At 27.0% G+C, this 14,621-nt stretch overlaps 1 protein-coding gene across 5 annotated transcripts in view; it reads right to left on the reverse strand.

The window, feature by feature from the left end:
* The window catches only part of LOC111685878 (aminopeptidase N), a 94,122-nt gene that overhangs the window by 48,840 nt on the left and 30,661 nt on the right, over positions 1 to 14,621 (reverse strand). Inside the window, exons 1-4 of one of the 5 annotated variants that reach the window (XM_046948822.1) lie at positions 11,145 to 11,262; positions 9,331 to 9,415; positions 8,615 to 8,810; positions 5,900 to 5,935 (exon numbers count right to left, since the gene is read on the reverse strand). In XM_046948822.1, coding sequence (XP_046804778.1) covers positions 5,900 to 5,935; positions 8,615 to 8,639 — 61 coding nt within the window. In that variant the 5' untranslated portion in view covers positions 8,640 to 8,810; positions 9,331 to 9,415; positions 11,145 to 11,262. Of the gene's footprint in view, positions 1 to 5,899; positions 5,936 to 8,614; positions 8,811 to 9,330; positions 9,416 to 11,144; positions 11,264 to 14,621 lie in introns of those variants that run through there. The other 4 variants (XM_046948819.1, XM_023448165.2, XM_046948820.1 and 1 more) reach the window with 4 other exon arrangements.

The raw sequence follows: 14,621 nt of genomic DNA on the forward strand, positions 1-14,621 counted from the left end.
TTATATATTTTAATTTTATAAGAAAGTATTTCATATTGTATCAAACATGTACATGTGCACATGATTCTTGCCTTTTAAACAAGTCTATTGCTGTAAACGATTTGAACTTCAGTTAACGCAACACAATTTAGTTGACATAAACAATATTGAATCACAGTTGAGTTCTGACAACCATTAAGCAGTTTGATCACACATTAATAATAATTTTCTATTTGTTAGTGTCAAGCACCTGAGTATAGTTATGTCAAACAAATTCGAAAACATTATAAACACATGACCAATGACAATGGAGTTTTTGATAGGGAAATATATGTATAAATAGCCGTACTTAGTAGTGTGATATGGTTGAATTACTAAAAGTAATTTGATGTAGTATTTAACCTTGGTCCAAAAAACATTAAAGTTCACGCATGACATGTCACAGCAAACGGCCGGTAAAAAAATTTTTAATACAAATATTTCAAATAAAATTAATTAAGATTTTGACAATTTTAGGAAATTTGGGTTTAATAAATTATGGATTTAAATTTGTCTGTTTCTTTTTTATTAACATTTTATTTATTCAAGGAATAACAAAATTTCTTAAGAAAACTACTGCATTTTTGTTGACATCATTTATTTGCTGGCAATTTAATTCCCAAGAATTGTTTTGTATATTTTTGGTATTAACGCCTTTTTTGTTGAGATAAAAACGCATTATAATTGTTTAAACAATATTGTGTTTATACTTAATTTATTACATTTAACCGATTTTTTATAATAAAAACAAATAATAATTCTGAATTCATAACTAATATCCTCATTTTAATTTATGAATAATGTATTAATAGTTTGTATTGATTTTTTAATTAGCTCACTGCATAAACACACACCTTAATTGTACACTCAGAGAAAAAAATGAGAGAAAAAAAAAAACAATGATGATGAGACCAGCCGCGGATCCAGCTCGAGTGTTTTTAGCGGGTGGGGTTGTACTTTTGTTGTTTCATTTATTTTTGTTTTTTCTCATATGTATATTTTGGTTGAAAAAATTTTCGGTTTGGTGGAAGGGGTGTCATTTCCCTTTTTCTCCTTGTGGATCCTATACAAATACTGGATTTTGAGTATTTGTATAGGAAAGACGTGGATCCATATCATATTGGTATTTTTAAGAATATGGCTGCATATTGAACATTTTAATGAGAATCGATCCATAACTCGCGATTAACATAAGTACTCTTGCAAAACTTTTTAAAATCGGTTCATAATACATTCTCTACCTGATAAAATAAATACATATATGAATAATTGACACAAGTCCATATATTGTGGCACTTGAGGGTAGTTTTTTTTTAACTACTGGGTAGGCTTTTGTCAGCACACACTCATTCTAGGCAACTCACTATTTCCGCTAATTTCAGTTAAAACCACAGGAACTACGTGGATCCCGAAGGAACCTTAACCAATCGACTAGCCAGGACAAGTCTTATGGAAAACTGGTCTCCCGTAGTAGCAGTGGTTCTATAGTTCGACCCCATGTCAAAAAAAAAAAAGTGAAATGACATCACTACTTTATAGTCCCGGCAGACAAGAGGTACTGATAGCACCTCTTTTCCCTGGAATTAAAATCACACCGGGGGATGTCTAATATCTGTGCGTTTGTTGAAGTCAATTCTGGAGTTTTCGTTTAAACGTCTAATAAAGCGGTAAATAATTAACAAAGATATGGACAAATTCAAAACAACACATATAATTGCTCTAAGGTATACCAGTCGGTTCAGATCACTTAATGAGAATATAATTTACCATATAATCGTACCCGAATAGGACTTTTAAGACAATAATTATGTAAAATGTTTAATTATCTTTCGATTTTCATAATACTCAGTATAAATCACTCAACCTAACTTTTTATTGAAATGGGTTCATATTTAGCTTCCTCCCCATATAACCCCTTTACCGGGAAATCTATTTTTAACAAATTGTTAAAATATTTAGAAATTAAGGTACGAAGGTACAATATGTTCGGCCATTCCCGACTCTACATTTGTACTTGTTACGTTATAAACTGCTAAAATCAGAGATGGAAAGAAGTAAAAAATAAAATTCCGATTTTTTTTTTTTAATTTAAATTAAAAGAAAAATAGAATAATTAAAGAAAACAATTTTTTTCAAATATTTATAAAAATATTTGAAAAATTTTAATTAAAAAATAAAAATTAGTTGGAAAGAAATTTCCTGTTTATTTAGGAACTTTTTATCAAAATTTAGTTTTTATTTAAAAAAAATAAAATTTTTATGTGCATAATATTACTAATATTTTTCTATGAGTTTAAATCAAAATGAAACAAACATTAGGTAATTGTCAATAATAGCAGTAAACGAAATATTATTATTAATAGATCTTATCAATAAAAATCTAAAATGAAAATTCCAAACAAAACATGGAACCAAAAGGCGGGCTTTTTAAAATAAAAAAAAATTTAAATAAATTTCTCCTAAAAAAATAAATAAAATAACATGAATATTTTATTAAATCAAACTCGTCAGTTTAGTAATAAAAATTAATTAAATTAGTAAATTAAAACTCACGTGTTGCTTTTTTTATTAATAAAATTCAATAAACTTACTTACGGCCCTCGCATATACCAAATCACTTTCTATATACGGTTTTATGAATGACTGAATGAATTGTAAAGTTAATTTTATGACCAGGTGGGTGTTTTGACAGCTATAATTTGATAAGACAGAAAATATATTCTTTTTTATTTTCATTTCAACCTCTAATAATAACACTTAGTGACAAACTCACATGATGTAAATAACATAATTGTAATTTTATGTTATTCCGGCCCATTGTGTAATGGTTATGAGGTTTTAACATAATTCTAGACTATTTTTTAAATAAAGGTTTTTATTTTCTTTTATAAAGTCTTTTCATAAGTAAAGATAATCAAAAACAAGTTTAAAATTAAATTTTGTTTCATTCACGTTTTAAGAACAGACTTTACTTAATTTGAGAAACATATTTATTTACTTTTTAAATTTGTTTCATGTTTCTAATTCTAAGAAATTTTTTTTTGTTTTTTTTGTGAACCTTAAAAATATTTTTGCAGTCTGCAGACGAAGACAATAACATTTTCAAGGTCTTTTTTAGAAAATTTATTTTAAAACACAACTCTGATATATGACATCATCGGTTAACTAAAAAAAAAGGGTTTCATGTGCGATGCAACATATATATTTTTATGTCAATAAAGGATTGGCAAACATCTGCCTTTTTTTAATGTTATAAAAAAATTTTTATTGTATAAAATCAAAACCATATAATTAACAATTTGGCCAGTTTTAAGGCAATAATCAAAAACGCATTAAATAATTAAGGCTATACAAAAACTGAATGTGCTAAAAGTATATCTGTGCATGTGAAGAGGCCTAGTTTTATGGCTTTAGAAAACTATATTAGCCCACGCAATGAATTTTAGTTTTAAATGTCAAGGCTGTTACTTAATTTAAAATTTAAATCCTTTAAGAAACTTAAGTTGTTGTAGCTGGTATGTACTAATTTGGAATTTAGTTATTTAAATCCTTTTTAAGACATAATAAATAACCAGCAAAAACTTGTTTAATGACTTGTCATTATTCAACAACTTGCATTTCAATTACAACTACATACAGTCTGTATTATTTATAAGAAGTCTAGTAATGTGTTGCTTTTAATCTGTAGTCTATTTATTCGACTAGTTCATAAACTAATCTATAGTTTTAACTATAAACTAGTCAAAATACTAGAGACAGGTCTATAGACTAGTTAATATATAGATTATTTATTGAACTAGTTTCTAGACTTCTATATAGATCAGTCTATTGAAATATAGATTAATCTAATCTGATTAGTTCATAGACTTGCCTATAGACTTCTTTATAGATTGGTCTATGGATTAGTATATATACAATTCTATACTAGTCTAAAGACTATTCTACACTAGTGAAAAGACTAGTGTACAAGCTTTTCTATATAAATTTTTCTATATACTATTGGAATATAGACTAATCTAATCTGATTACTCTTTGATCTAATCTGATTAGTCTTCTGACTTCTTTATAGATTGGTATTTGGACTAGTATACTGACTATTCTATACTAGTCTAAAGACTATTCTACACTAGTGAAGAAGGCTAGTGTACATTCATTTCTATATAAATTTTTCTATATACTATTGGAATAGTGAAAATACTTTTCTATATACATTTCCACAGATTAGTTTACAGCTTAGTGATTGGACTAGTCTATAGACATTACGAAATAATTTTGATAACCAGCTTAACGTTACATTCCTGATAAAATTGCACAAAAATATCGCCTAAAAGTTTACATTTAAGTCACTTCCACAGAAGATCAAAAAAATGATATTCCAACCATAAAATGAGAGAACAATTTCATAGTTTTATTTCTGTTAAAATCACTTCCACGTACTTCGCAGAAAAATGTCTTTTAAGGAATTCTTTTACCCTACACAAGACCAAAATAATGATACTTTATCGTGGATCGGGTTTGCTTTTCGCAATAAGCAGTATTGTTGTTTGTTGAGTTTTGTTATAGAATATAGACAGCTCTATCTTTAAGATAAAAAACTTCTAAAAACAGAAAAACTTTAAAGGCTTGTTTGAGTTCATGATACACTGAAACAAACTTAATCCCAAAACATGTATTGAGTCTACAACTATCCAATAATTTTTGTTTGAAATTATAACCTTTCGAATTGATTCTGAGGAAACGTTATAAAGTTGTATCAGCTCATCGGATTGTAATAGCGATAAAGGGAAGGGAGCTCGAGGCAGTTAATCTGACAAACGCAAAACCATTCGACGCAACAAAAGCTGAACTAAAAATATGGGTGAGAGATTCCCATAAGGCCTCTTGGAATAATGAAACAGCGGGTAAAACCACGAAGATGGGGTGATCCTGATGATAGCAAGACGAAAAATCTCCTCAAAATGAGCACGTCTGAAGTTAGTTATGATAATACATACTCTTAGTGGACACACAGGATTACGAGCACATCTATGCAAAATTGTACATGCGGATTCAGACGAATGTAAAACATGTGAAGTGAACAATGAAAATCTGGAGCACATTCTTTGACACTGCCAGGCATTCGCTGAAGTTTTTGAAGATTCTTGGGAATTACGTTTAGGAAACTGATTTTCTGAATACTGAAAATAATTCATTCAATGAACTTTTTTCACGATAAGAAGCGCACAACAGGCCCGTGTATTTCTTCGGATTTGATGTAAAATATATCAACCTAAGCTAATATAAAGATAACTTTATAAAACTTAAAAGTATTCCAGAGAAATTGTAATGGCAACTTCTCCCAGAGTTCCTAGTCAACAAGTCAAGATGAGTTAGTGTTATCAAGGAAACCCTTTCGGGAAGCTTAAAAGTCGCATTTAAGCTTTCTACTTTAAACATAGTGAAGAGATTGGAGGCAAATTATTACCACGATCGCATACAAATAACTACTTGCAAACAAGAAACAAAATTCAAAAGAAACTATTTACTTAGCTGTTTATATGTAATTTATTATAAAAGTACTTATGTGTAATATAGTCAGTATTTAGTAGTCACTGAGTTTTTTGCTGGGAATTTAATTTTTCGAAGGCATTCAAGTACAAAACAATTTTTCAGAAATTTTTTATAAAAAAGTTTTAAATTTTGAAAAATATTATAAATTACCAAATTTTCCTCTAAAATTTTATAATATTCGAACAAAAAAGCTTTTAAGCAAATAGCATTTAAAATATTTTATAACTAAATTTTTGAAAGGTAAAATTTATAGGATTTTGTTGTCAACAAGATAATAAATTTTACAAAATTGTGCAATAAATTATAAAAAAACATTAACTAAAACATTTACCTGGACTTTCCACTCCTATTATGGCATCAGAATCCTCTATAGAAGCAGCATTTTTATAAAAGAAATAGTATTTCATGAAAATAGATTTATTACATCATTTTCAGCAAAATTTTATATATACGAAAAGAAATTATGAAATTGAAATAATTTATTTTAAAAACAAGTGATAAGAGCAAAAAAAAATTTACAATAAGAAATGCAAGTGCATCCCATAGCTGACTAATAGCATGAAAAACAATGATGACTAACTAAATGCTAATTTGTCTATGACATTTGAAAAGTTTAAACAAATAAAATTTTGCTTGAAAAAAATTTTAAAATTGCAAAAATCACTTGTAAAATCAAAAAAAAAACAGAGAAATGTCAAAATGTTCAAACGATAAAAATAAAGTGTAAATTATTTCATGAGCTGGCGTAAACATGAATGTAAAATTAAAAAAAAATAAAAATATATATTCTTTAATGCTCCCCTTCTTAAAAAAACAAAATTTTGAAAAAAAAAACAAAAAAATAATTCAAAGTCAAAAAATATTTATGGGTAAATGTTAGATAAATTCCTTCTGATGTGGGGCTGTTGCAGCATTCGAATAATTTTGAAAATATTTTTTAGAATTTTGTTTTACACATTTTTTTTTTTTTTTTGAGTTCGAAATTGTAGAGCTTGTAACCTGACGTTTGTGTTCTTTTTCATATGTATGTAATCATATATATGTAAGTATTTGTGTGCATTTTGTTTGACTTTGAATATTCTTAACTGAATATTTGGAGCAAAGTGTAGGGGGTCTCTCTCCTACGTTACCGCAAGGTGCCAAAGATTGACATCTGTTTAACGTTCCAACGAGTACGCGTACGAGTATGAGTATTTACAAAAGAAAAATAAAAATATTTTCATTTTCGTAAATATTTTAACAAAAAGCTTAAACTAAAGATAAACAAAAACAAAAATAAAAAACTATAGAAATAAAAACCAAAGAAAAAAAAATATTGTAATAACAAAACATGTTTGTAAAAATGTTGTAAATTGTATGAACATATACGTTTGGGTGGCATATATATATATACATGAATAAGGTGGTAACACCACCACCTCAATGACCGGAAAAATGTGGGCAGATTGTAGTTTACGTTTTTGTTTAATGTTTATTTAATGTTTAGAATAATAATAAAAACATAAATGAACATTAAGTATATAGTAGTAGTATTTAAAGCAATATTTTTCACAACACTTCTTGAGAATAATAGTTCAATGTAAGATTCTTACAATGAATGGATTTATATATGTATTAGCACTTTTTTCCGGGACCAAATCTACTTCTTTAAGTATTATTTGGAATAATTTAGTGGTTCCCTCTTTTTAATATATAATATTGCACTTTTATTTTTATTACACTAAACTGATTCCAATTATGGTTAATTTTGAACCGATCCTGTTAGGATTTTGGTTTCAATTAGACTTGTTACGTTCATTACTTTTCTATAATTTTGGAACAAGTTGTTATGTCGAATTTCTTAGATATTCTATAATGTTGAATCAAGTTATAGTTATGGGCGTAAAAGCCAATCAATTATGGACCGATCCTCTTTATTATTTGACAGAGAGATTTTAGTTTCTACAATATACTGGAATTTTAAATTTTATGTCCTAACATCAAGTTATTTTTTTTAAGGGGATTCTTCTATGAGCGTTAAGGCCGTTCACAATAAAATTTGGCAAAAAGATTTAAGTACCCCTAAAACTCATTAAAGTCGATTTTTTTGTGCTTTACCATCATTTTGTTATAAGTTATAAGCGTTATAGTCATTTTCTTAAAGGGACCTTATATTGGAATTAGGGTTAATTATGTAAATTGATTTTTTTACTTTCTTTGATTTGCTGTAATTTTGATAAAAGTTAAGATCTTTCTGACAAATTTTCACGGAATAACTTTAAATGGGGACAGAGATGTCTGTTCCCCTTGTTTACGTTGAATTTCGTGGCTTTACCCCGTTTCAAAAGGAAGTTATAAGTGTTATAGTAATTTTCTGAAGGGAATCTTATACAGGGGATAGAGTCATTTAGGAGCCGATCTCCATAAAATCTGTCTGATAGATTTTAGTTTGCCCAAAACTTGTTAATGTTGCGTTGCTATCATTTTGAATGATGTTATGAGCGTTATTGCAGTTTTATGCGACGGACCTCATATGTGAGGTTGGGTCAATTGTGGACCGATCCTCATAAACTTCGATAGGGATATTCTGGTCCATATAAAACCTGTTTATGTGAAATTTAATTGACATACTGTAATTTTTAAACCAGCTATGACTGTTTACATTGTTTTTCCGGGGGACCAATTGTATGCGGACTATGCTAAAACATAAAAAATATTCAAGCACAATTCTAGCTCCTTAGTAGGGTTTTATAGATGAAATGAAAAGTCGACTATTCGACTTTTTGCATTTAGTTTCCGACTTTTATTTAAACTTTTAGACTTTTTCACAGACTATAGTCGTGCCGATGTTAGTTTTAAAAATTTTTTAAAATTAGTTCTGTATTTCTTCTAAATTTTGACTAGTTCAAAAGTTAGCAGTGGAGTTTAATCTTGAGTGTGATGAAAGTAAGAAAATAAAAGTAAGTTTGCAAATAAATTCGATAACAAAAAGCTAAATAAATCTATGAATTTAAGAAAAATTATATATTAAGATTACTTTATTATATGTTATTCAGTTACGACTTACCTTCATTAACGTAACCTCCCTCCATGGTGCCAAATGTATACAACTTGTTGCCTTTAATTTTTACTGACTTTTTTTGCAACAATTTGACTTTTTTTAAATATAAAAATATATTTTAGATTTTTTGTTTTTTATTTTTAATAAAAAAATTTAATTTCTTTTTTAAAATTATTTCGTTGAAATCATTTGTTTTAGCACTCTGTAAATAAAGAATTTTGAAAAGAAAATAAGACAACAAAACACTTTTTAATAAAAGAAAATATTTAATATAAAAAAACTAGAATGAAACACTTGAAAAATAATAACAAGAAAATATTTCACAATTAAAAATGTTCACTAAAAATTCATTTTACTTGTTTACACAATATTTTTATAATTTTTCAACAGAAGATATTAATAAGAAAAAAACACTTGATTTTCTTTTTTGTTTAAAAATTGTAAAATTTTCCATTTGATTTCTCAACACTTATTGTTATTTTGCACTTGTTTTATTTTTCGTAGTTTTTAAATACAACTATTAAATTAAATTTTATTTTTATGGTGTTTTCTTCAATTTAAGAAACTTCTTTGTTCGAGTTTATGGTTTTTTACAAGAGGTTTGCTTCATTTGTTGCATTCAATATTTTCGTCTGACAATGCAACAATTTGCATTTACATGTGGTAATAAAATTTTATGCCGCTTTTTAAAAACAATTTTTTTTTGTTTAAATTTTACATACAACAATTACGCTGCTTTTTTAAATTGTGGTCTACGCTGACATTTTGAAGTTAACGACTTTTTAAAGAGTTTAATGGCCGGCCCAACTGCAAAGAAACAAAAAAAATAAAATGTCTATTAAATATTTTAGTTTTTTATTATTCAGAAGTACTTATCAACATATTTAAGTTTATTACAAAAATTTCCTTCAAATTTTTTTCTTAACCTCTTGCTGTTGTAAATTATCAACTTATGCCATTTAATCTGACATAATTTTATTTTAATTATAGCTTCTTAACATTTTCACACTTTTGTTAAAGATAAACATTTTAAGTCGTCTTAGTTTTTTAATAATTTTTAAATATTTCCCCCCTTTTGAGTTATTTTTGTTAACATACACTTTTATTGTGCGTGTTTTGCAACCAACATTTATTTTTTTTATTTTAAATTATGTATTTAAAAATCTCCATATCTTTAAAGATGGCGTTAAATTAAATTAAATCTAGACAATTATTTTTTTCTGTGGCTGACTATCATGTTTTCTGTAAATAAAATTATGTTTTTATCTTACTATATCATTTCACATTAGGGTAGCTTTTTTTACCTTGGGAATTTGTAATATGTATAAGCAACTCAGACTTAATAGTAGTTTTGAGCATTTTCAAAAATCTTCTTTGATGGAGAAACTATGATCAGAATCGAATTTAGTGCAGTTTAGAAATAAGTATCCTCAACACTGAATTTAGATTTTTAATTTTCTTTTGCCTTTTTCACCTGTACTCCAATATCTAGTCTGGTCTAAAGTCTACTCTATAGTATATTCTATAGTTAAGTCTAGACTATAGTCCATATTCTACTATATTTTAATCTAAAGGCTATAGTGTAGGCAAAAGACTATAGACTAGTCCATATTGTAGCCTATAGTTTAGTATATAGTCTTGTCTATAGACTAGTCTATAGTCTAGTCTATAGTCTAGTCTATAGTCTAGTCTATAGTCTAGTCTATAGTCTAGTCTATAGTCTAGTCTATAGTCTAGTCTATAGTCTAGTCTATAGTCTAGTCTATAGTCTAGTCTATAGTCTAGTCTATAGTCTAGTCTATAGTCTAGTTTACAGTCTATGTATGTTTCACAGCTCAGCTTTAATAAATTTATTTATTATTTATTAATTTGTTAACTATTCGGAAAAAAGTAATAACATATATCATTATAATTTCATGATTTTATCTGAAAATTATTAATGAGGATTATTAATAAATGATACATATTTTGCAGATTTTGCAAACATTGAACACTTTTTAAGTATTTCATTATTAGTATACGCCAAAATTGTAGCAAATGTATGATTAGAGAATATTTTTTTATTTATTTTATATTTATAAATTTTTTTATTTATTTTTCTATTGTTGTTTGTTTTTTGTGGGCTAATGCTGTCGCAGCAGTTGTTTTTGCCATTTTGGGTTTATCTTATGAAAAATGTTGGCACCACGGTTGATTTCAAATAATTTATAGATTAAAAATAAAAATCTTTTTATTTTTTTTTGGTATTTCAAGATCAAGAAGCATATTTTGTTGCTTTTTATAATTAAATAAATAAATAATCTCTTGAATGTTAAAATAATGTGTCACTGAGATACGCCAAGAAAAAAATGTTTGGGTTTTTAAGTTATATTTTTTTAAATGTTTATAAACAGTGTAATAAAAAAAGCATAATCAATGTTTTATCTTTATGAGATTGTATAATTTGTATAATTTTTCCACATAAGCACAATATTTTATAAAAAATGTATAAGTTTTTTTTTTAAATAAAGGGCGTTTTTTTTTAAGGCACACTCACTTTATCCCAAAATTCACCAACGAATTTGGCACAAGTTTAAACGATTTATTCCCAAACCGAAAACCCGACCAAACGATATGAAACTCACGATTAAACTGACATGCTGACAAATTTCATATCAAACATTAACGCTCAAAAATCAGAAGAACTTTCCTTTCAAACACACACACACTCGCACGCGCTCATACATTCATCCAGAACAGTTGTCAACAGATTGTTTAAATTTATTGTAAGAATAATAAAAATAATTATTAAAATGAATAAAACTTTATAACCTGGTGTAAGAATAACAAAATGATCGTAAAATACTTACAACACTCACTCAATCATTCTTTCACTCTCTTTCTCTCACATTTTTTATGAAAATGAATGAATTAAAAAAAGTGTTCAATTCATCAATGAATTTATTCTTGAATTTTTATTAAGGCTCTATGATCGTCCGTCGTTCTGTGTGACTGTTTATTTTTAACTCATAAATAACATAAAACTAAAAAAATATGTTTATAACATAAAAGGCACTTCCCAGACTCAAATTGGTGAGACATTTATTTTTCAATGACTAAATATATGATGGAAGAAGAATTGATTGAATGACTGATCGACAAGATCACTTTGACAATTAACAGTGTGTTTTTGTTGGATTGTGTTGTCGAAAGGGTTGTTGTACGTATGGTATAAACAGACAGCGGAACTAAAAATAATTGAAATAACAAACATTTACCATATATTACAAACTCATAATTTTCAGAACAAACATATTTAATTCTATAACACAATGGGGAGAGGACATACATATAGTAGCGAAAAATCCGGAAGAACTTAATATGGATCCTACGAATGTTTTACACAACAAAGAGTGTAATATCGTATATGTCACCTAAATCAATCTATTAGTGTCTGAAGAATCTATTGATTAGGATTTGATCGGAAATATAAATGATCACAGATCAAGCATTTTTATTAAAATTGCTTGGAATAGAAAAAATAAGATTTTTTAGATGACATTATCAGATAAATTTTATGCCAAAGTTTACTTTTCTAAAGGACTGAGTCCCACTGAATCCGAATCTTTAGAATTCCTCCGTCACATCTGATAATTGAGATATAGTGTCCTGAAGATTGGAACAACGCTATTGTATATCATCTGAAAGCCCATTCTGTCAGTTTTAAAATAAAGTTAAATAAACATCTCACATATTTTCTTTATTTTTCAGCATTTTACAAATAAAGTTGTCTTTCAGATGTGATGAAGAAAATCTGAGATCATATTCAATCTTTAAGAAACGACATACATGTTAACAGGGTTACGACGTTTTTACCAAAATTGTTGTTTTTGTTGAACTGGTGAGTAGTATTTTTTTAATAACGACTCATTTAAGTAGATTTTTAAGCTTAATTTTAAAAAATTTTAAGATATTCAAGAGATTTTCTGAAAGACGGGTTATAAGGGGTCAAGGGTCAATATGGATCTATGTTTTTAATTATTGCTAGAGGGATTTACGTTTACAATAAAGTTATTTATGCAAAATATTATCTAGATTATTGACCCTCAAGTCTGAATCAGACTTTTTATGGGGACTACGATCAGATGAAGCTCGATCTTTATGAAAATCGGTAGTAATATTTGGATTTATAGTTTGTGCTGATTTTTGAAGTGATACTAAAACATTTTACATAATCATGAGCAAAAGAACCCTTATTGGGGGGTATGGTTATATGGGGGCAAGGTAAAACTGTGGACCGGTCATATCTGAATCGACTCAATCAGAAAGTGTTTATGATTGTTACACTATAAGGTGGCTGTAGTATTGGTTTTATATTGGGAGTTATAAGCATCAGCACAAACACTAAATACCGACCTCGCTATAGTAGAGTAGGGTATAATTATGGACCAAAGAAATTCATATGTTTTCTGAGAATAGAGACAAATTAACATTTTTGAAGAATTAATATTTTTACTTAAATTGGAACTGGTAGGTTAGTGGTTAGTGTTGTAGTCTGGTAGACCGGAGGTGCAGAGTTTTATTCCCACCTGAAGCACTAGTTAAGGACAACATGCCCGATAGAGGCCTAGGTGTATTTCTTAGGACTTAATGTACATATGCAACACCAACTAAGCAGGTACTAAAAATTTATTTAAATTTCCAGTAAAAACCTAGATTTTTTATTTAAAAAATTACAATTTTTTCTCAGTGTATTTAAACAATATACCAGCGTTTTCTCTACCTCCACCCTTTATAATAACTTCTAAGATTTTTTACAGTTTTTTCAATTCTTATAAAAATAAATAATAAACTAATTACTTTAATAAATAAATAACAATTTTGAAAAGAAAAACCTTAAAAACACTCTTCACAACAACTAAAACTATTTTACAAAAAGTTTTTTTTCCGAAAATTAATTGCTATTGAACTTTACAAGTTTTGAGTAATTAACCCCTTTAAATGTAATGACAAATTATGTAATTGATAACCTTGTAGAGAAATTTTATGTAATTCTACAAAAAATAAAAGAAACTCACTTTTAATAAAATTAATTAAACAATAATAATGATATAAACTAGACTTAATGATTTTATAATAGTGTAATAAAAATCTTATTTTATTGCATAATTGTTTACAAATATAAAAACAGGGGTTTATTGTTTTTTGATTTATTTGTAAAACCTTCCCCCCCCCCAAAAAAAATGACAAATTAAATCAAAAGAACCTTGAGATGAATGGTAAGATGAAAGAATTGTAATAACTTTGTTTGTTTGTTTGTGGATCGTTAATTGTCTAATCATTACAATCAAAAAACCATTATAATAAATTGTTAACCAATATCTAAATGTCTGTAATTCTATTTTTGATTTGTTGGGTAATTTTAACAATTAAATTTTGTATCAAAAAACCAACACGTTTGTAACAATTTTATATCAATTTGTTTAGATCATTTTTAAATTTGTTTATTAAAAATTTTATTTATTTTTAAATGTTTTAAAAAAATATATATTGTAATGATTTTAATGCGTGTTGAATGTTTTTGGAAGTAGAGTCATCATCATCAACATCGTTAACATTAATCATAATCAACCTTGAATTTGTTTCCATATATTTATTTTACATAAATTAATCTAATAAAACATCGGCCAACTATTAAGACACTTTTTTCTCTTTTCTTTTATCTTTTTTTATAAAAAAAACTAAAAAGAAATTCATCTTATTAATTAAAAACAAATTGTTGCGTTTTTCTCATTTTTTTTAATATTTCTATTCTAGCAATTTTTATTTGGGTCAACATTAAGTATCAATTTATGATGACAAATCAATTGAAATGTTAAAAACTATTCTACAAGAATATACACAAAAAAAAAATTGATAAGTATTTATTTGCTAAAAAGTTTGTCAATATTGATGAAAATTTCGTTACTGCTAACCATTTAATTAATTAAAAAAAAATATTTTATTTGTGTGTTATTTTTTTCAATTAGGAACC

This window comes from Lucilia cuprina, chromosome 4 (assembly GCF_022045245.1).
Source record: "Lucilia cuprina isolate Lc7/37 chromosome 4, ASM2204524v1, whole genome shotgun sequence".
Lineage (NCBI taxonomy): Eukaryota > Metazoa > Arthropoda > Insecta > Diptera > Calliphoridae > Lucilia > Lucilia cuprina.